We start from the raw sequence: 22,761 nt of genomic DNA on the forward strand, positions 1-22,761 counted from the left end.
CTCACGCTTTGGGGAAGCTTAGGAAGCTCCTTGGAGCTTCCTGCTTCAGGGTTCTGACTATCGTCTCGGGTATGCTGCAGGATGCCATTTGGAATCTTCATGCTTCTTCAATCATCACAGCAAAGAGAAACTGCCCAGTGCAGCACTGAACAGTAAACTAACAAAGGCAGACAAGCTTAGCCATGCTCTCCATGGCCATTCAGACTTAGGGTCCAGGGTCTCTAAGCTTGGTCCTTCAAGTTCAGAGAGTAAAGCAACCGTCTGCTGAAACCAGTGTGAATGCCCACCACACAGTCCTGTTAGTGTGTTTATGCATTCATAGGTTTAAGCTTTTAACATAAAATCATCCCAGGGCTGGAGATGGCTCAGAGCAGGTAAGAGCACTTGCTGTTCCTCCAGAGGATCTGAGCTGTTTCCCAGAACCTTAGTGAAGCAACTCAAAATCATCAGTAACTTCAGCTCCTGGGGTTCTTGCAATCCTCCTCTGGCCTCCTTTGGTACTGTGCTCAAGTACCCGAAGGTACATGCATAACTAAAACTAAATGCAAAATCTTTTATTGAAACTGTTTTTTAAATTACCCAAATGGATAGAACGACCAATAATGAGTCCATGAGGCCACCTTGACTGAGTTGTACATATGAGACAGAATGCTTTAGCTTTGTAAAATCCAGCCATGGCTCAGGTGACATAGCTTCCAATTATTGTTTTGCAGATTTTAAGTTAGTGTAATGCCCTGTGGAGCAACTTAGGCCTGCAGGTACCTCTGTCCACCGAGCCATTCAGGGCCCAAATGACATTTTTATTTCAAATTCACATAGTGTCTATTCCTTAACTCTTTCCACACTTAAAGAAAATAAATGGATAAGATCAATATACTTCTTGTCTTATGTGCTCAGGCTGAGGTTTTGAAGTTCCCCAAAACTCTAGTGGGCAATGGCAGACAAAGTGGGTTTGAGCTGAGAAAGAGCTGTTCACACCAAAAGCTGTTCTGATATAGCATGCACCATGACGATCTCGACAGCTGGAAGATATGCAGAGGCCAACCGCAGACAGGATTGCTGTAATTTGTAATAGGGTGTGCAGGTCCTCTGGGCAGAGCTAGCTTCTGGATGTCCTGATTTATCACTCTCTTCCTTATTCCCAAGAGACACAGTTAAGGTAACCACTTACCCGTGCCTGCTGGTGCACACCTTTAATTACAGCACTTGGAAGGCAGAAACAAGCAGAGATCTCTGTGAGTTAGAGGCCTGCCTGGTCTACAGAGCTGGTTCAGAGCCAATGAGGGATACATAGTGAGACCAGGTTTCAAAAACAAATCTTAGAAAGCCAGTGGGGGGGAAAGCAGAAAACAGACCCCTCCAGTTTGCACGAGCAGTTGCTGCCCATTTCTATTCAAGGGCCAGCTGCCAAAGGTGCTGACGAGGCCAGCGACTGCTCCACACCCCGGCCTCCTCACACCCCGGCCTCCTCACACCCCGGCCTCCTCACACCCCGGCCTCCTCACACCCCGGCCTCCTCACACCCCGGCCTCCTCACACCCCGGCCTCCAGACTTCGCAGCAGCCAGTGGAACACAAAGCTGCAGAACCTCGAGGCTGTGGCTGCGGTGCCTATGCGCACTGACTGAACAGAGGGGAGAGAGACACACTAGAAACCAGGGCACCGGCAACACAGGGGCTTCAAATGGTTTCTTTTTGCTCAGGATAAGTCTTCAGAATACTTCCGGTGTTCTCTGCTGCTAATTTCTAGTGCACAGAGCAAAACAGACACTCTTACAAGATGTCAGCCTGAGGTGAGTGACTCATGCCTGCAGTCCCAGCCCTTGAGAGGCAGAGGCAGGAGAATTGCTGTAAATTTGAGGCAAGCGTGGGCTACCTAGCCTGCTATGCAGTATGAGATGCTGCCACAGGCAGCCAGGCAGACAGACAGATGAGTATCCTACCTTTTGTTCTTCAGTGAGCTCTGGAGTCTCCTCAAATTTGGGCTCCTCCTCTTGGATTATGCTGAACTCTTGCTCTTCTATGATCTCAGGAGGCTCTTCTTCGTCAGAAGCTTTCTCTTCAGCTTTTTCTTTCTCTTCAGCTTTCTCTTTCTCTTCGGCTTTCTCTTTCTCTTCAGTGACGGCCTTTTCTGTACTCTCTTTTTTTTCGAGATGCTCCGTAACCTCGAGGACTTGTTCTGCTTCCTCAGCGAAGGCAGTGGGGCACAAGGGGGTGACATGATCATAGCGCGTGTGCAGGAGCCGAAGGGCAATGTTACTTGCAGCCAGTATCCTTGGGATTTCAAACCCAATTTCTGTTCCAGAGAATTTCACAGTTCGGTACCTGCCAGTAATTAATTGGTGGAAACGAAGAGGATGAGCCTGGAGATGATCTGGATCTCACACCACACACTCACACCACACTCTCACACCACACACCCACACCACACACTCACATCAACGCCCCCACTGCACACTCACACTGCACACTCACACTGCAGGGAGTCTGTTTCAATGATCTTGTGTCCTGTGCTCACCTTACCCGCAGCACTGGGACCCAGTGTTTCTCAGAACACTCCCGGGTTCCAGACCCACCCTTCTGTCTCTCCTGGGAGCCTCTCACGCTCAGTCCAGCCCACCCACGCTTCTGTCTCTCCTGGGAGCCTCTCACGCTCTACTGAGACCTTTTTCCTGGTCATTCTACAGCTTCAGTTACTGCTTGCTTTATTGGGGATTCAGCATGAGTTTTGGTTTTCCTAGTGAGAAGGAAGAGGAAGAGGCCTCCCTGAATGAACTCTAAGAGGGTCCAAATGACCCTTCCATGTGTGTGAACATATGTCATGGTTATGTCACTGAAAATACTGGCCTATCGCTGATGATTCTCCAAACATACCCACTGCAGACTTCTCTCAGTGCCTGCCATTCACTGATATCATCTGGGCACTCAGCCAGTCAGCACTGTTGATCCTTGCAGCCCTCCCCTGTCAGACCTGCCTGTGCCCGCTGCAGGAAAGCTTGCCAGCGTGTGCAGAAAAGCATGCTACCTTAGGCAGGAAAGCATGCCAGCGTCCTCTCTCCTACAGATGAATTTCCTTCTATGTTTTGTTGAATTCTCACAACAAAAAAAGCTGATACATTTTCTTGAAGTCACTAGAAACCACAGCATTTTGTAGAAAATATAAGTGGGAAAATATTTTGTTCCCTTCTTTTACGAAATGTTAAGAAAGAAGCTCAGAGCCAGACCTGACGTCATACACCTGTGACCCTGCAGCACTGGGGTAACTGAACAGGAGAATCGCCAGTTCAAGGGCAGTTTTGGCAGGGGATGAGGTGGGCGAGAGGTCACCTAAAATTTTTGAAAGTTTTATTTATTTATTTCCTATGTACACAGGTGTTTTTTCTACATGTGCACATGTGCACACGCATGTGACCAGGCGAAGTCATGGCTGTACTAGACACTGGTTACAGTGACTCCTACAGGACTAATTATGAGGCTTCGAGCCGCGCTGCTATCTGCCGCTGTCTGTGGCATAGGCAGGACAACTGGCAAGGGCGGTACCTTGGATTCTTTTTGAGGTTTGCCCACACATACAGGGTGATGTTCTCATCCTGGATGATCTTTTCCATGTTCCCACTGTCCAAATCCGCTAAGGTGCTGGCTTGCTGTAAGAGAAAGACATAAAAGAGCCTCAGACACCCTTATAGCCTAGGAAATCCACACAATCACTATCAGATTCCTTGGACTATTAAAAGAATAATCTGTGTAAAAATAAGTTTAAATCAAAATGGCAAAGAATCTTTCTGGAAACAAACAAACAAACAAATCTGAGAGGCCAAGAAGCCAGCTCAATGGTTAAAGGACTGCCGGGTGTGGGGACCAAAGCTTGGGTCCCCAGGACCTCTGCCAGTGTCTGGTGTTTCCTGGAATGTCAGCAAGGCAGAGGCCGGAAGCTGGTGAGAGTTCTGACAGTTACTTGGATCTTATCATCACTGCTGAAATATTTGGGAATAAACTACATAACACACAAACTTCTGAATGGTATAAGACAAAATAAAATATCACAAAACATTTAAAATGTTGATGCTCATCTATAAATTATAGATAAAGCTGAAAATTCATTGTTCCCATAGAGCACACATGGGAACACTTTTTAAATCTCATGTTTAAATGCTTCCAAAATAAAAATTGGAGAAAAACAGGATGTAATTGATATCTATATGAGCTACATTATCTACAAGGGAGCTCTCATATTACTTTCTAAAAGTAAACTTTGGGCAAATATAAGGAAAATGAGCTTTTGGCTGATAATGTTTTATCCCTTCAGAAAAAAAATATCAACAGCTGTTAAATCACGCCAGCACAGCTCCTACATTGTCCCGGACTGTTTGAAGGCTTTTAGAGAGGTCGGCAGACCATGGTATGGCCGCCTGCTAACGGCGCTGCCGTAGGACATGGCCGCCTGCTAATGGCCTGCTAACGGCTGCTGGAGGAGAGGTGCTGCCCATACTCGGAGAAGCAGCTCTGTGGCCACGTCCACCTTCAGGCTGAGGAGCTCCTGCAGGCGCAGGATAGACTGCTGGTGCTGTGTGACAGTCCTTTTGTCCAGGTCGCTCGCTGGGGTTTCCAGCAAAATTAACTTTAGCTTCTTAATCAACTGAAATGGAAAGAGTATTACATCACACAACTGGAAAAAGCAAAGGGACGTGGAAAGGGATGGCCTGTCACTTTAGATCAAAAGACATCTGTTCCCATCTTCTGTAACTTAAGGTCACAGAGAAAAAGAAAAATTTCTTGCAAGGAATTCCCATGGACACGCCCGACCCCTTGGACACAAAGCTGTCAGCAGCCAGCTCAGCACTGTTCATCAGCAGCTGAGAGCAGCTGACAGCATCTCAGTTGATCCTCTGCGGCTCTTTAACAAGACTGTGGGCCGGGGTGGAAGAAACTGCTTCTGTAGTAAGTCAACCTCAGCCGTGTGTGAGCTTACGCTAGTGAGGTGCCTCGGAGGACAGGAGGGCATCGAAGTAACAGGTGATGGTGGGGGTGGGGGTGGGGGTGGCCACTGCTCTCCTCAGCCTGAGGGATGCCTCACCCTGCATACACCATGATGCTTCCTTAACACCCCCTTAATGACAGGGTTCAGAGAACCTTCTAGTTGGTGAACACATCAGGCTGCCCAGCATGCAGAACACGCAGAGAACACAGGAGACCATCCCCGCCTTCCTCACATATTGTACCCTGGGTATTTCTTCATCTAGCTGTAACGGGTGTAAGGACCCGTTTTCTATGTTTGGTGAGCCATTATGCCAGAATATCTCATCCGAGAAGAAAGTTTGCAAACCCAATTTAAAGTTGGTTGCTTGGCAGCACAGGTAACCTTGGCAATTCTTGGAAGGCATGTTGACACATGTGGGATCAAACTCTTAACACAGGGCCTAAGAAGGTAAATCTGAGCACAATGACGTACATCAAACAGTCTCGGGGAGAGCGATTAAGGGAGAGCCATTAGCCCATACACTGAAAAGGTGAGGAGGGAGAGAAGGGGGAGGGAAGGGCAGAGCAGAGTAGTGCCAAGCCTAAGAGGATCCCTGCATCACCCTTAAGAACATACTCTATTGATCTCATTTCCTCCCACTAGAACCCAACTCTTAAAACTCCCAGCACTCACCAGAGCACACTTAAAACTCAAGCCAGAGCAACAGATGCAGCTGGGAAGAAGCCTCCAGCACGGCTCCACGCCAGCTCCTTAAACACATGCAGTGCTCTTTTGCGCTCAGTGTCCGTGCTCTGCTCCGTGAGATGGGTCATGGGGCTGAGAAGCTCAGGCTGCGCTCAGGGCCGTCACGGTCACCGCGAGTGGCCTCAAGCTTGGCGTTGGCCACTCCTGAGTACTTACGGACAGCACCAGCTTGCTCTTCTCCACCACTTGCTCGAAGGTCTCATTGGTCTCCTCTTCCCACAGGCTGATGAATGTGTTTATTTCCTGGGCTATGGAGGGGTCAGGGCTCCCGTCACACAGGATATAGTGCTTCCACTGGAGAGACAAACGCGTGAGGGTCACATAGCCAAAGAGGGTTTTCACAGGGGAGGGGACATGTCTATTCTGCCTTGTGCACACAGAGGGCAGGGGATACCCTCAGGAGCCAGTCTGTGGGCCCAGGGATTGAACTCAGGTCACCAGGCCTGGCGGCAGGCACACTTACCCTCTGAGCCATCTCACCAGGCCCTAAATTGCTTTTTTGGATGTCTGAAACCTCAAAGTAATTGCCACAGTTTGCACAAAAACTATGGATTGTATCAACCAGTAATATATAAAATGACCAGCTGAAGCGACCAGCAATATATAAAATACATGACCAGCTACACACCCTCTTCCCCTCCACACACACCCGTTCCTGCTTTTGAGAGTTGCAGTCTCCGTAGTCCTGGATGGCACCGAACTCCCCGTGTGGACCAGGCTGGCCTTGGCCTCAGAGATGCTGTGACTAAAGGCGTGCCCCACACTCCTAGCCCAGCAGAATCCTTTCCACCTCAGTAATTTCCAGTCTCCAAGTTCAGCATGACACGGAGTCTGCTTACTTTCGTGTATTTGTTGTGAGGTCGTGTGAGCGGTTCACTTTTGTCTGGTCAGAGCCCACCTGTGAAGCCAAGGCTCGCACTTTCTCCTTCCCTTCGCAGCTGCCACTGGTGTTTGAGGGTCGCTTCACAACGTTGTCACATAAACGTGCACGCCATCACACTTCACTTCTTAAACTCTAAATGTCCTGTTTAAGGCTCAGTTTCCCACTGGCCTTCTAACAGTTGCATTGTTGCCAAAGTTATAATTTCTGGTTAAACTAAATTCTGGTTAAATTAAATTTTTATATTTTATTTATTTACTAAATATTGTGTGTGTGTGTGTGTGTGTGTGTGTGTGTGTGTGTGTGTCTGTGTCTGTGTCCACAAACAGTGGCTAAAGAGGGCAGCAGGTATCATTACCACTCTTTGCCTTTCTTCCGAGTAGGGTCTCTCCCTGAATCTAGCATCATGCTGCGGGAGACGGGCTGGGAATCCTGGTGTCCTCTGTGCTCTGCCTCCTCCCTGAGCTGGCATCATGTGTGTTTGCAGAGGATGCTGTCCTTGTAGGGTCCAAGCTCTGGTGCTTATGATTACAGGGCAAGTGTCTCTAACCACTGAACTGACCTCCAACCCCTGCACTTACACATTCTAATTCAGGGTCATTTCCTCAGTACAGGCATACTTGAGGGAGATTGCGTATTTGTTCCCAAAATCTACCAGAAATGAATCACATGGATTCTTTGACCTCCCAGTGTCAAAGCTGCACTTATGTGGTACGAATCTATACACACTTATGCACATACACAGACACACTCATACATATCAAAGTAAATGTTCAAGAGTCATCTTTGCTGCAGTGGTGGCTCCTGTCTGCTGCACGTGGGGTTGTGGGGGGACTTCACCCACAGTCAGGCTATCTTCAAAGCTGGAGTTTGTCCTTTTCAACCTCAATAGCATTACTGATGAGGCAATCTAACCGACAGCGCTGCCCAGCCTTCATCTTTGTGAGAGGAGCGAGGGTGACAGGCCCGGGCCACTGTATTTAACACCTTCTTCAACGGTCCCATTGTAAATAAATCAGTGCAGTGTGTTGTTGGGAATCTCTCCAGGAATGCCCCACAGCGGGGACACTTCAGAAGAGCATTATCACTGCTGCTGTAACATCAGTTTTCCTGCGTGGAAACTGTGAGAACAGCATGCAAGGAGGTTCTCATCCTCTCTCACTCGTCGTTACCCTTTGTGCAGACAGGCTGCCTGCCATCAGCCGTAGAGACAGGCCACTGCATCTCTGTCCTCTCGGGATGACAGGCCTGACAAACCATCACCTGGCCATAAACCACAGCCTCCTGGGACTCTCACCTCATCACTATTTTTCGAGAATCTGCGACACCGTCCCTAATTCATGATGAATTACACACAAAGCTCTGAATGACAGAAGACTGATGGCTCAGAAAAGATGAGGCAGCTGCCCGTGCCCGCGTGGGGCCACACAGCCCCACAGGTAGCTTTGGTTCTACATCTTGTTAAACAGGACAGCGCTGGGCATGTGGTGGAGGTTAGTCCCAACAAGTTCATCAGCTATCTACCCATCAGCCTCTGCACCTAGCTGACCTAGCAGGAAAACAGGTTAAATCCCCGTGGCCATCAGCCAGCTCCTGTTCTGCCTGATGTTGGACCAGCTGTCTCATAAGCATCCGATTCTCTGTGAGGGGTCCAGGGGTTGTTACCAGAACACACTTGGGGTAATCCTGGGGTTACATGTAGTTGTGCACTGGTCAGGGGTTTTGCCTTGAGTCTTCAACAGGAAGCATGTCAACACAGAGAAATTAACTGTTTGAGGAGACAGCGTGGCTGGCCTTGGGGATCTGGTGGGAATTCTTTAGAACAATCAAATCACTCCTCACATGACAGCTGGGTTCATACTCACTCTCTCTCCTTCCCTCCCCTTCCTTTTTGTGGTGGTCGAGCCTTAGGGCTCATACTGTTAACAGGCAAGCCCTGTACTACCAGGCTATCTGCAGATAAACGCAGTTCTTTCTACTGTGCACACTGGAAGAGAACTAGAATTTTGAGTGGTACTGATAGCATTTCAGCAGGACTCAGATTTCAGTGAATACTGTATAATTTTTGAAAAACATAATGATATAGTCATTAACTCAAAGGCTTAACATTGCTTATATGACAATACTGGCTATATAATTTAACAGGACAAATAAGCCTCATTAGCCTGGCATGCCTTTCCCAGATGTAGGGGTTGGCCCTTCTGACTCTTGCTGTTGTTTTGTTTTTGAGACAAGGTCCCAAAATTAGTCTGGAGCTCGAGATCCTGTTGCCCTGGCCACCAGTGCTAGGCTGGCAGACAGGCACCTCAGTGCTTGACTGTAGGGGTCGAGGGGTCTGCCTGGACAGTCTCAACGTTAAAAGCCAGCACTAGAACTTGAGTGGTTTCTACCCTGTATGCTTATCTTCTGTGTCACAGCCATTCAACTTCAGATCAAGAAGAAAAAAGAAACCCTCTTCTTTAAGATCATCTTTCATTCCCTCTAGCTTCATACACCCACAATATGTTTTCCTTGTATATGGGATTACTACTTCTGATTTTATCGCCTTTTATTAGTGCTGAAACCGTAATTTGCAATGAAATGCGTGAGTCAGTTCCTTGCCATCTTCCTGCCATCACTGTGTACATAAGCAGCCTTAAACTCTTTGGGACCGCCTCCTTACCACAGTGGTCCCTCCCACATCCAGCGGATGGTCCGGCCTCAGTCCACACAGAGCCACGGTGCTTGCCAGCAGCTTGCTGCTTACCCAACCAGCCTGGAGCCTGCCTCTAGCTCTAACCCAGAGCCAGCAAACACAGCTGACCAGAGGCCTCTCCACCTCACTTCTCTGGAGCTACGAGCAGGAGGAAGCTCTCTCCTCACAGCGCCTGGTGGCACCGCTCCACCTCCTCCACGCTCCCTTCACGGCTCTCGGGATGCGGCTGCATGACCTCATATCTACCAGAACACTGTATGCAGAGACGTGGAGTGCCTGCCAGCTATAGCCCAGGGGCACTCACTGCTCCCAGCCTTCAGCAGCTCACTGGCTGCAGGGCCTCAGGAGCCAGCCAGAGCTGCTCCTGGAGCGAAACTCCATGCTGGCTTCCTGAGTGCATGGATGCAGACCAAATCTGAGGATTTGCTTCCCACAAACTTTATGTTTAATGCACATGTACTCTATGAAGTCAAGAATGCCATGAGTCAGCCTCTACTGGCTGCAGACTGTTTCTGCAGCTCCTGCTCCTCCTGAGCTTCACATTCAAGTGGTCTAGCCTTGCTCTGCGCTAGGCCCTGGTTTACAGTGGTGGGCTGCTCTGCGTTAGGCCCTGGTTTACAGTGGTGGGCTGCTCTGTGTTAGGCCCTGGTTTACAGTGGTGGGCCGACTCTTCTAGGTTAGACCCTGGTTTACAATGGTGGGCTGCTCTGTGTTAGACCCTGGTTTACAATGGTGGGCCGACTCTTCTAGGTTAGACCCTGGTTTACAATGGTGGGCCGGCTCTTCTAGGTTAGGCCCTGGTTTGCAGTGGTGGGCTGCCCTGTGTTAGGCCCTGGTTTATAGTGGTGGGCTGCTCTTTGTTAGGCCCTGGTTTACAGTGGTGGGCTGCTCTGCATTAGGCCCTGGTTTACAGTGGTGGGCTGCTCTGTGTTAGGCCCTGGTTTACAGGTGGTGGGCTGCTCTGCATTAGGCCTTGGTTTGCAGTGGTGGGCTGCTCTGTGTTAGGCCCTGGTTTACAGTGGTAGGCTGCTCTGTGTTAGGCCCTGGTTTACAGTGGTGGGCTGTTCTGCATTAGGCCTTGGTTTGCAGTGGTGGGCTGCTCTGTGTTAGGCCCTGGTTTGGGGGGGGTGGGCTGCTCTGTGTTAGGCCTTGGTTTAGAGTGGTGGGCCGGCTTGGTCTGGGTTAGACCTTGTTTAGAGTGGTGGGCTGGGCTGGGCTTTTTCTGTGTTGGTAATAAGGGTTGACTCACTTCCTTATCATGGACTTTAGTTCCTTCCAGGACACTTCTGCAGCCTCAGTGTGGTGACAGGCGGTCCTTCAGCCTACCCTGGCTTTCGGCTTGGCTTCCTCGCCAGGCTGTCATGACAGTGTGACTGGAAGTGGCACTGTGCTCTCACAGGGGTGCTTAGAGGGCACTGGGCTGTTCACTGGATGACTTAAATACTTTTGTGTCTCAGGGAGCCTGACAGAATGTGGGGTGCTGACGACTGCTAGGCTGGGGGCACAAATCTGTACCACTAAAGTTTCTCACCTTTCAGAGATTCACCCAAACAGTGACAGTAGAGACATTCAATATCACTGTTATGTTGTGCAGGCAATTCAGCTGGCCTGCCCTTAGGGACCTTCAGGGTCCTGACAACGTCCTATGTCCGTACCTGGTCCTATGACATCATCTGGGCCACGGACTTCAGCTATAACTGGTCTGCCACACTCTCTCTATCTCTATGTTTCTCTCTCCCTCACGCTCCTCTCCATTCTCTCTCTTTCTCTGTCAAGGCATCCTCCCCCCATCCCTTTCTCTCTCTCCCCACAGCTCACTCAGGTCCTAACTCTCTTCTGCTTCCCTTCCCCCAGATAAATATCTTTCATATTAAATCTGTCACATACATGGTATATTTTTAAACGTGTCATAACAATCACAGCTGGGGGAACGACACACAGATGTGTTAATGAACAGCTTAAGATGCTTTGAGAGCTGCTGAAACAGCTCAGATACGATATAAGCTGCTCCTTCGAATGTAGCTCAGACATGACGTAAGCCCCACCCACCGAGAAAATGGTGCCGAGAGATCTGTCTGAGGCAGGGCTCGCACACACCTCTCAGTTACATATATGTAAAGTGGAGTACACTGAAGCCCACTAAAATGAGCTGCTAAGATTCCAAGAATGAAGAGTGAAGGGGCACAAACAGTCCAAGTGTCCCTTCACTAGCCGCTTTCTTCAAGCGCATCAATGTATTTTGCCTGAACAGTATACTATCAAATAAGGGATTTTTGGATTTATTTGTATTTATGTCTTTCTGTGGATGCAGTGTGTTCAGAGCCCGGAAGAGGACAAAAGAAGCCCCTGGAGCTGCAGTAACAGGTGATTGTGAGCCTGTGATAGTGGACGCTAGGAACTGGGCTCAGTTCTCTCCAAGAACAGCGCACGCTTTTACCACTAAGCCACCATACCAGCTGAAATTTTTTCTTAATAAAGTTTCCCAAGATAAAAATTAGTACCAGACTATAGTTCCCTCATGATCCCAGAAGTATGAGCTACAGAGAGGAAAGGAAGCACCTCACTCAAGCCAGCCTTCACCCAAGCCAGCCTTCAGCCCTCACCCCAGCCAGCCCTTACCTGAGCCAGCGCTCTGGTTTCCCGTTTCAGTTTCTCCGCTTCAGGAAAGCAGTCCTCTAGGAAGGAAAGCTCTTCAAATTCTTGTTTTCTTCTTTCTAGATCCTGCCACAGACAAGGGCTACATTGAGTGCCCTTTCGTGTCTTTCACGGGAGTATTTAAAATTCATGTGACTGAACATAGAGTTCCAATATACACAGTTGTTAGGTTGGATGCAACTGCTAATACTGAGATGTAGCTTCCAAGTGGGCTCTTACACTGTGAGACACGATTTGCCGCTGTGCTCTGTGGAATTGATCCGACTCGAGGTGTCAATTAGTGTGAAGCAGAGCAATGGTCCCATACTGCACTAGCTGGGCATGGGCTGTACACAAGAACATCCTGATGAGCAGAGGGCAGTATTCACCCGCCAAGTCCTAACCCCAAGAATCCAACCTTTTATGCTTCGTGTGATGCAACGGGAAGACGGCAGTGAGCACTCTGACCCACGTCAAAGGCAACAGTGTCCAAGCGATCACCTGTGTGGTATTCGAGTGATCCAGTGGACATGCTCTCAAAAATGCATGGACTAAGCACCACAGGCCAAGAATAGAAGTCAAAATGTTTGTTTGGAATGATACGGTTCAGCATCAAGCAAACACTTTGATAAAAATTGCATGTGATGAACAGTAAGTCTTTTAACACCTCTGGTTTGATCGGCAAGGACATGACATAGGTGGCATTGTTTTCTCCATTCATTCATTCATGGTTCTGTGTGCAGCCCTGGCTGTCCTGGAACTCGCTTTGTAGCCCAGGCTGGCCTCGAACTCAGAGATTTACCCACCTCTGTCTCCCACGTGCTGGGATTAAAGGAATATGCCACCATGCTGTTTTTCTTTGAGCTGGGGTCTGCTATGTAGCCTTGGCTGGCCTGGGACTTGCTATGAAAACTAGGCTACCTCTTCCTCCCAAGTGCTGGGGTTAAAGGCATGTGCCACCACACCTCATACACGCGTGATGTTCTGATAGAGAACTAGACTCTTCATTTGGAGGCAAGTAAGTCACTGACCCCGCATATTCTAAGCAAACACAGGGCGTTACAGAGCAATGCCTGGTTGCTCGGGGGTAGTAAATGTGCCCACCAATTCCACAGATTCCACATTGGAAGATCACCCACTAAGCTTCAGAGGGTGGCATGTGCCTGTGGTCCCAGCTACTCAGGAGGCTGAGCTGGAGGACCACCAGAGATTGAACGTTGATCCTAGCTTCAGCAACACAGCACACCTGTCACAAAAAGGAAGCAGCAGCCTCCACCATTTGTTTAGTTTAGGCAGTACCCAAGAACACCACAATGGTCTGAAAAGCTGGCAAGATGTTTTCCCATCTCACATGCCAGGACATGTGCTGGCCATGAGCTTCAGGGATCCACCAGTATCTGCTCCCAGGGCTGGAGCTCTAGGCAGCCAGTACAGCTAGATTTTCATGTAGAGCTACGACCTCATGCATTTATACTTCGCCATCTGAGCCATCTTCTGGCCCTGTTTCATCTTTCCCACCCTCCCCCCCCCCCCCGACTCCATCATCTGTCTGTGCAAGGTGAGCTTTTTCTCATACGCATCTGCTGAAACAAACAAAACGCTGACATTACCTTCAGAACCCAGGTGTCTTCTGTTAAGCTCAAAAGATTTTTAAAACATGAGCAAAGCAGCCAGATAAGGTGGCACATGCCTTTCGTCCCAGCACTTGAGGCGTGAGGCCATTCGGTCTACACAGAGTTCCAGAACAGCCAGAGCGGCAGATAGAGCCCCTGGTTTGTTTTGTTTTGTTTAAATCAATGACACTTACTTCCCTAACTGAAACCGTGAGAGGCGACGCCCCACACTCACAGCTGCGGAAGGGCGGGGCTGCGGAAGGGCGGGGCTGCGGAAGGGCGGGGCACACGGGAAGGGCGGGGCACATGGGAAGGGCTGCAGCTGAAGGGGGGGGGAGCAGCTCAGAGGGCTGCACCACATTATTTACTTTCTCTTCCAGCCGACGCCATTTCTCTGTTTCCATCCGTTGTTTCTCTAGCCTTTCCTGTTCTTCTTTTTCAAATCTCACTCGAGCCTCCTCTGAAGAACCAAACAGAAATCAAGAATTAACTGTAGGGGTTCAACCACAGTGTTTTAGATTCTTGAGGATGCTCGGAGTATTTCCAACACAGAGTGTAACCTTTTATGAGGGTCACAGCCTGTACTCTGTGGCAGAAATGAGAAAAGTGCTCACATTCCAGCCAAGAAATTCATGAGTCAAATACATTATATACTTGTATGAAGATAAACTTTGGAAAGCAGTTCTGTGAACAATGAATATCCATCAACTTAGAAGAGAGGACATGACTCAGTGTCTCCCAACAAGGAGGTCCACAATGGTCCATACACACAGATACACCAGAGAGAGAGAGGGAGGGAGGGAGGGAAGGAGACAAGGAGAGAGAGAGAATTAAAATAAATGTAAAATAATAGCAATTTGATAATGATTTTAAGCCACGCAGCAGCTCTATCATGGTTAATTAAGGGGAAATTAGATTTTCAAAAGTCTGTAACTGGTGTCAACACTGTCAGAAAACTATTACCTTAAGCTTCTCCTGCTCAAACTATTTAAAATAAAATACTAAATATCAACTCTAGTGAGGTGGCTCAGTGGTTAAGGGCACTGTCTGCTCTTGCAGAAGACCTGGGTTCAATTCCCAGCACACACATTGCAGCTCACAACCATCTATAATTCCAGTTCCAGGGCATCCAACACCCTCTGCTGGCCTCCTCAGGCACTGCATGCATGTGGAACACAGACATACATGCAGGCAAACACTCATCACATAAATAAAAACACCCAAAACGAAGTGTTGAAATACATGAAATGTATGTTGAAGGACATGAGATAAACCCAAGCTCCTGGGACTGTATTTTTAGTCATTTAAAAAGGACTTATAAAGGCCAGCAGGATGGCTCAGGTGGCAAAGGCACTTGGCACCAAGCCATCTGGTGGCTCAAGTTTGATTTCTGGATCCCATGTGTGAAAGGAAAAGACTCCTACAAGGTGTCTTCTGACTTCCACATGCATGGCAAAGTATGAATGTCCAGTAAATAAACACATCTATAAAACCAGTTAGCAATCAAGAGAATGTGCTTTATTATTTACAAAAGACAAAGTATACATTAAGGTCAACAGAGCCTTTAAAAGAAAAGCCTGAATATAAATCTACAAACACTGGATTCTAACAGTCTTAACCCCCAGGAACATGCAGACTTTAAAAACCACTCGCTAGCATTTTTAATTGGCCAATACATTTATCATTGTTTAATTTGAATGGGATTTCTAGTTTAACTAGCAAATAGATATTGTTAACATCAGGAAGCTGAGCTCAGGAGTTAAGAGCATGGGCTGCCCTTGCAGAGGACCCAAGTTTAGTTCCCAGTATCCACGTCATGCAGCCCACTGCCTGTAAGCTCCAGATGGACCCAACACCTCTGACCCCATGGGCACCTGAAATCACTGTGCATACCCGCGTTCACACACACACACGACACAACAAAAAATAAACAGCATAAATCTTAAAGAAAACCTCAGGGTTTAAAAAGAAGGCAAGCTGTTGTATGTAGCTTTTGCTAGTGTGTACTTCCCATCCTTAATAAATTTTAGGTTCAGAATTCTTACCACACAATCGGCACCAATGTCCCTGTTTTCATTAGTATATTATAAACATCAGGCCTGACAATATCAGCAACTAAAAACATGGGCTGATCAGCTGAATTTGAATTTCTGATAAGCAATGATTGTTTTTGTTAATGTCAATACAGCCCAAATATTGTGTGGGGTAAAATATCAAAAGATCAGCTGTTTGTCAGAAAGGGAATTATGCTGAGCTCTGGGCTCTATCTGGCCCTACTCTGGTGCAGAGGTAACTGTGTCTTTCTGAGCGCACTCTAAGAATCCTTGACAAAATTAATGCCTGTTGAAACCTGCATGGCTGTCATCAAGTCGCTAATGTTGTGTGCTGTGAGGTCCAGTCGGGCATTCAGTACCTTCCTCCTTCAGGCGTCTTTCCTCCTCCTCCTGCAGCAGGCGCAGTCGCTCAGCTTTGGTGATCTTTTTCTTACCACCAGGCTTAACAAAGACCACAGTGTTAAACAGGCTGTCAGCACACTCCTAAGCTACTTTAGACTACTTCCCTTCAAATACCAATTAGATGCCACTGGAGACATGCCAGCTCAGCAGTTAATAGCACTTACTGCTCTTCCCATGACCCATGTCAGGCAGCTTACAACACCTGTAACTTCAGCTTCAGGGGATTTAATGCCCTCCTCTGGCCATTTTGGGCACCCATGGTGCATATAAAATCACACAGGCATGCACTCAGACACATACATTTAAAATATAAATCTTAAAAATAGCAATTAGGAAAATAATTTCAGATTTTATGAAGCCAATTTTAATGTACATCAATTCAATATGCAAGATAGCTAACTGGTGCCAGCATAGACTCTGGGCACTGCACAAATAAGTCTCAAAATAAACAAGAAAAACAATAATATAAAGCATTACACATAACCTTTAAACTTCCAATTTGTAGAAGCAAGTAAAACACCTCTAATGGCAATTTGAAACTGAACATCTATAAACCCTGAAGACATTTCTGTATCTATTTTAAGGATGTCCTAACTTCAGAATGGAAGAGAGAAAATGTGTTGTGTTGGGGAAGAGGTTTTGCCTTTGTTTCAATAGGAGAAGAAATGCTATGGATTCCATCAAAATTAACAAGGATTAGATTTGACTGAGGAAGGCTTCCTGAAGATCTAGGCAGCACACATAAAGGAAGAAACCAAGACGAACAACAAAACAGGTAAAGTATATGCTGATCCCTTTTCATGGAAACAGCTCTGAGACAGGCTGAGACATGAATGTCTCACTAAGCATAGCCAATAATTCTTGTTGGCTACAGAGTCCTCAGGACTTATCATGCCATCCTTTCATAAGGCGTAGATAAAAATGTATACTATGGTTTGGTTTTACAATCCAAATCGACTTATAAAGAAAGATGCCTTATCTGCTCAAGCAAAGGGCAAAGAATCAAGAATCCTCTTTAGCTGAGCTGTACACACCACACATTCCATACATGTGTTGATAGAGAAATGTATATTACCTTTGAAAGTTTATAAGCTCACAGAGAAAAACAACCAGGGACCAGTGAAGTTAAAGTGTCCCTGACAAGACTCACCCTCGAAGATGCTGAGACACTGAGACACATTCATCCCAGCATTCTACTTGATACAGCCTTAGACTGCCCCAATAGCTGTTTCATCAAAACTCTTTCAGAACAACCCCAAAATGGCTGACCCCATTTGTTCTAGCCTCTCAGGCTGTTCCAGCCAGGACTTCAGTTAAGCCTTGCACTTTCCCATCATGCAGAGTCTGGACAGCAAATGATACAGCCAGCTTTCTTAAGATTGGCCAATATCCCAATCTTCTTAGCCCCCCCCCCCCAAAGAAAGGTCATCCCCAGATAGCAGGAAGCAATTTTAGATAATGATGTCCCATTTCCAAGAGATGGGATGGGTTTTGGTCATTTGGTGGGTGACAGATGTTTGTCATTGTTTAAGAAAGGGGGCTGGTCATAAGTTATTAATGGTCTTGATCCGGAATGAAACAAAGTAAGGGAGGCTGGATTCAGGGATCTCCTTTTCTTTCTTTTTTCCCTCTATCCTTCTTTCTTTCCTGCCTAGTATTATAGGAGAAAGGGGGAAGTAGTGATAGAGGGCAGGGCTGAAAAGACAAAAGGGGGGATAATTAAGAAATTCAAGTTAATAGTCAGATTTATGTATTTAGTATTTAGTATTTAGTATTTATTCAGATTTAGTATTAGATACTAGTTTAGTTAATTACAGAACTATGTTTCCTAGATTTAATAGATAGTAAATAGTTAGAAACAAGCAAATTTTTAGATAGATAGATGGTCTTCAAAACCCTCAGAGATCTGCAGAATATGACATTTAAAGATGTTTTATTAATAAAAGGCCTTTTTGACTGTAAGACCTTTCTGATCCTGGCAGCACCCCCATTATACTTCAAAGAAAATGATGGGCATCAAAGAACTTCCATATGGAATTTGCTTCAATGTGGCATGCTGGCCACTGGGTGAGAAACTGCCCTTGCCTCAATGCAGACAGCATGCTGTCCAAATTGGACAAACAGGAAGCAGAAAAGTCGACTACTGAGCTTTGCCAAGAAAGGTAGGTAGTCCTTTATAATTCCCGCTTCACAAAAAAAGTCTGTCAGATATTCTGGACCAGTAGACCGAAGAGATGGACGTTCCAATGTTGCAAAGGAATCTAGGGTGACTGTCCAGGCAGCCAGCTGTCTCTGTTGTATCTACAGTTTAGGAAGCTGCTTGTTCTGCACTTCCTGTTTACTCAGGGAATATTGACCCTTTGCAGGTCTCTGATAAGTTGAAGACTAGATAGTTATAGTCTCACATTAAGCTTAAGCTGTTTAGTATTTAAGAAAGTGTTTTAAGATCTAAAAAGATATTTCTAGATTGATAATTGCAAGATATGATAGAAAGTGATTTAGGTACAGAACTTTGGACTCATCAAGATAGTATGGTACTTTCTTCAAGGGGGCAAAGACACACGGACTGGTCATTGTAAATGTAATTCTTACCTGATAGTTTTTATAATGATGCTTATTATGTACACTCTATTAATGTTAGAGAAGGAGCCTTTTATTGGACTAAAGTGGAAAGACGTAGGGGTAATCACTTGTGTTCTGGGTGGAAACATCGCCTGTCAATAAAAATCTGATGGCCATAAACTGAGGCAGGATTTGAAGCTGGGACTCTGAAAGGGAGAGAAACTCTAGGATAGAGTCAGGAAAGGGGAAAAAGATTTGCCACCTGGACGCAGAGGAAGCCAGATGCATAAAGCAGAGGAGAGGTAACCAGCCACGTAGTTGAACACAGGTTAGTACAAATGGGATAAGAAATTATGAGTTGGTCAGAAAATAAGCCAAAGCTGAAGGCTTTGAATCAGGGGGCTGGGGTGCATGGGAAAAGCCTGCGATTAGACAAGGCCCTAGGTTCAGGCCCCAGACGACATGCTCCTGGCCATACACAGCTAACAGGCTGATAGTAAATAATGGGCCAGCAGGACTGCTCAGGAGGTAAAGGCACTTGCTGCAAGCCTCAGCTCAGTCTGCAGGACCCATATGGTAGAGGGAGAAGATGGACTCCTGTAAGTGGTTTCTGACTGCCTGTGTGCCTTGGCATGTCTACACACCCTCCAACGTGCACATATGCAACATGATGAAAGACGTAGGGCTGAGGCACATTCTCATACACGTGTTGAGAACCCAGAGAGCAGACAGTCAATCCTCAGCATGTCCCCTAGCCACAGGACCCCATGACAGCCAGGGTTCACAGCCTCAAGTCCAGACATAACGCAGCAGTGTTTGCCTGCGACCTCTGTGTACCCTAGACGTTAAACTCAGCACTCCCACTCCAGGCAGCAACACTCCACGGAAATGCCTGCACCTGCTCACTGCAGACGTGATTCCACGAACAGTCCTTATCGCCGAAACATTCCAAATGGTTTCCTCTGGCTCTCTGAGACACACAGTGTCTTATTTACCACATTTAATTAAAAAAAATCATATGCATGTGAGTGTTTGCCTGCATGCATGTCTGTGCACCAGGTGCATGCCTGCTTTTCACAGATCAGAGGTGTCAGATCTCCTGAACTAGAGTTATCGGGTTGAGCGCCACCATGTGGCTGCTGGGAACTAGGTCCTCTGCAAGAGCAGCAAGTGCTTTTAAGCACTGGGCCATCTCTCTAGCCCCCATTATCACTTTTTTTTTTTTTGAGACAAGGTCATTGTGTAGCTGAGTCTGGATTAGAACTTGTGGTCCTTCTGGCACTGGGATCACAAGAAAGCACAACCATGCCCAACATTCTGGTCATATTTCTGAAAAGGACTCAATCTACATTTGGTTTAATCTGTGGGTGCAGAGAGCTGAATGTAACTGATTTTTCAAGGGAGTGGGATTTATGGAGAACACATTAGTGAGATATGATTTAAAGCAGGTACGTTAAGCCTCCTGCTGTGGTCAGGGAGGTAACAAAGAAACAGCTCTGACCACAGGCAGACCTTGGCAAGATAAAGATGCTTTTTGCATTGCTGAAGGAGGCGGCCTCTGCTGAGCCTCACCCGCTGCTGATTTACCTCAGGACCTCAGGCCCAACGGGATCAGCTTCACTATTTCACGACTAGAACGCACTTTTGGCGACTGCTTTTAAATTGTTTTATTATACTTTATTTGGGGAATGGGAATGTCTGGCCATACATGAGGGGATTTTTGGCCCTGGCTGGTGTCAAACTCTTGATCTTCCTATTTAACCACCGCAGCAGCTAGGATTACAGGTATGAGATACTATGACACACTTGAGAACTGATATGTTTTTTGTAAGAAATTTTTTTCCAAGTAAAATAGAATCTGTTGGTAGGCTAAATCTGGCCTGTAATTAGGAGATTAAAATTTCTGCTTTAAAGAATCAATCTCCAAAATAAAGAGAGAAAAAGACACCCAGGCATAGGGGTAGTATTTCTTTGTCCCACCTCAGTTTCTGCCCTGTACAAACAAAAGCAGAGAAGCACAAGTACATCCGTTACCTTGTAGTTCTTGCTGCAGCAGCTCTATGGCTACATTGTATGTTTATCTGAAACAAATCAAAGGACGCCTAACCAACGATAGTATTCTACAGGGGAGGAGAAACTGAATCCTCAGAGGCAGACACTGGTCAGAAGTAAAAGCAATTCATAAAGATTGTCTTTTTCAAACTAGAAATATCATCAAATGAGAGATACATCTGTAATTGTGAAGAATTATCTCATTATTTAAAATCATTATTATCTAAAAGGTGAGCTTGGTAAATTAAATAAACCATAAATAATTAGAAAATTATTTTATAATTCCATAAGAATTTCATTTGTACAATATGTTCATAAAAACCATTTATTTTGAAAAAAATAATTTCTACTTACCTTTTTTGATTTGGGACCCTAAAAAGTTGGAAAACAAAAGAACACATTTTACAAAGAATTCAGATACTTTCAACAAAGCACCACAAAAACTAAAACAAAGACAAAACAAAACATTAATTAGGAGAAGCTGGGAGAAGGGCCCAAGGGTAATGCACTTTGTATCGCCTTTGCATCTTTTCTGTGAGTCTTTAGCTACTTTAATCTGAAAAGATACTGTAAAAAGAAGTCAGAACAAACTAAAAGTACATGCAGGAAAAACCACAAGATTTCACTGGAAGTCTGAGGTAGACAACACTTATGTCAAGGTATTTACAAAATGAAAGCCAGTCAAAAAGTGACTGGTTGAAGATTCCCCAAATCCCCACAAATTACTGATTATTGGTACTACTTCAAATTTGCAAATGTGGGGCTGTCTCATAAAAGAACATCTCTATTACATACAATTGATGGCTTTTATGGGTAGGAACTCAGTTTTTTAAAGTTTGCCAATCATCGCTTCTCGGCCTTTTGGCTAAGATCATGTGTAAAGTTTGGTAAAGTTTGCCAATCGGCGATAAAGTGAAGACTGTCCAGCCACATGGTTGAAAGCCATTCTGCTCTTTTTGGAAAGCTCCGTATTTCACTACTGATTGACAATTACAAGTATTTCTCCGTAATACTATCTGTGAATTCCTGAGCAGTCTTACGTGTCCATTCTGGTAAAGAATTTGTGGGAGACTCTGTGAACACAGGTTACATATTTCACATATCTGAAGAGCTGCACACAGGAAATACTGCTTCAATGCATAAGAGCATTATTCTACACAAGTGTAAAAGTAGCACACACTGAATGGCATCTTCCTGAAAGGTGCACACATTTCAGAACTTCATTCCATAGACACTTCCTGGTGAGAGAGTAACAGTGGGGGCTTTGCTCTCTTTGGTTTTCACACATGGTTTTTATCCTGCTATAGTACTCCCATTCACAATGTTAGCACATTTCCATCTTGTAACAAACACTGCATGGCGGACTATGTTAAACATCCCTCTCAAGGAGCCTATCTTAAAGGCCATGGGCATATATATATATTTTAAATCTCTCACTAATATTTCTACCATGAAGCAGGTTTGGGCAAAGTTCCACCTTTATCTTTTTTGTTTGCTTGTTTGTTTTTGCTTTTTTTTTAAACCACCTTTATCTTTTATATAAGCATAAGTCCCGCCAAGCAGGGTGACTGTTCTCAAGGCTTAACCAGGAGAAGCTGCTCTGATGTGTTTTCTGAGAAATTCGTACTCCTGGACCTATGTATGTAGTTGCTTCCCTTCCTGCATTATACTTCCCTGGATCGAGGGGCTGAATTATGTATTTTCGAATCCACATTCTAAAATCTTAATTTCTGGTGTGTCAGCATTTGACTTGCTTAGAAAAATGCTCCGCGGGCATCTCAACAATTAAGATGACCTCGTTTTGGAGTTGGGTGAGTCTCTGGATCAATATGGCTGGTACTGGTGTAAGAAGAGGATTCCTGGATACAGAGCCTCAAAAAGAAAATAAGCATCGTGTGGAAAAGTGAGGGTGCGCTGTTATACACACAGGCTCTGTTTGAAGCAGAAGAGAGATCTGAATAAATCACTGGCCCCAGGCTCACACCCCGACCTCGGATGCTCAGTCTCCGGAATGGCGAGGCAGGCAGTTTCTGCTGTTTAAGTGTTTATGGCACTTTGTTCCCTGGAAACCGTAAGAGACAGTAGGTTTGAAGTGGTGGCTCCCAGGAACCCACATTTTAAATAAACCTCCCAAACCTGGCTCTTTTG

The 22,761-nt window shown here is 46.0% G+C and overlaps 1 protein-coding gene across 1 annotated transcript in view; it reads right to left on the reverse strand.

The window, feature by feature from the left end:
- Dnai7 (dynein axonemal intermediate chain 7) overlaps positions 1–22,761 on the reverse strand; it is a 39,335-nt gene that overhangs the window by 14,611 nt on the left and 1,963 nt on the right. Inside the window, exons 2-9 of the mRNA XM_060384475.1 lie at positions 20,968–20,985; positions 15,957–16,038; positions 13,912–14,003; positions 11,916–12,017; positions 5,878–6,015; positions 4,489–4,635; positions 3,540–3,643; positions 1,943–2,324 (exon numbers count right to left, since the gene is read on the reverse strand). Coding sequence (XP_060240458.1) covers positions 1,943–2,324; positions 3,540–3,643; positions 4,489–4,635; positions 5,878–6,015; positions 11,916–12,017; positions 13,912–14,003; positions 15,957–16,038; positions 20,968–20,985 — 1,065 coding nt within the window. The remainder of the gene's footprint in view (positions 1–1,942; positions 2,325–3,539; positions 3,644–4,488; positions 4,636–5,877; positions 6,016–11,915; positions 12,018–13,911; positions 14,004–15,956; positions 16,039–20,967; positions 20,986–22,761) is intronic.

This window comes from Meriones unguiculatus, chromosome 5 (assembly GCF_030254825.1).
Source record: "Meriones unguiculatus strain TT.TT164.6M chromosome 5, Bangor_MerUng_6.1, whole genome shotgun sequence".
Taxonomy (NCBI): Eukaryota; Metazoa; Chordata; class Mammalia; order Rodentia; family Muridae; genus Meriones; species Meriones unguiculatus.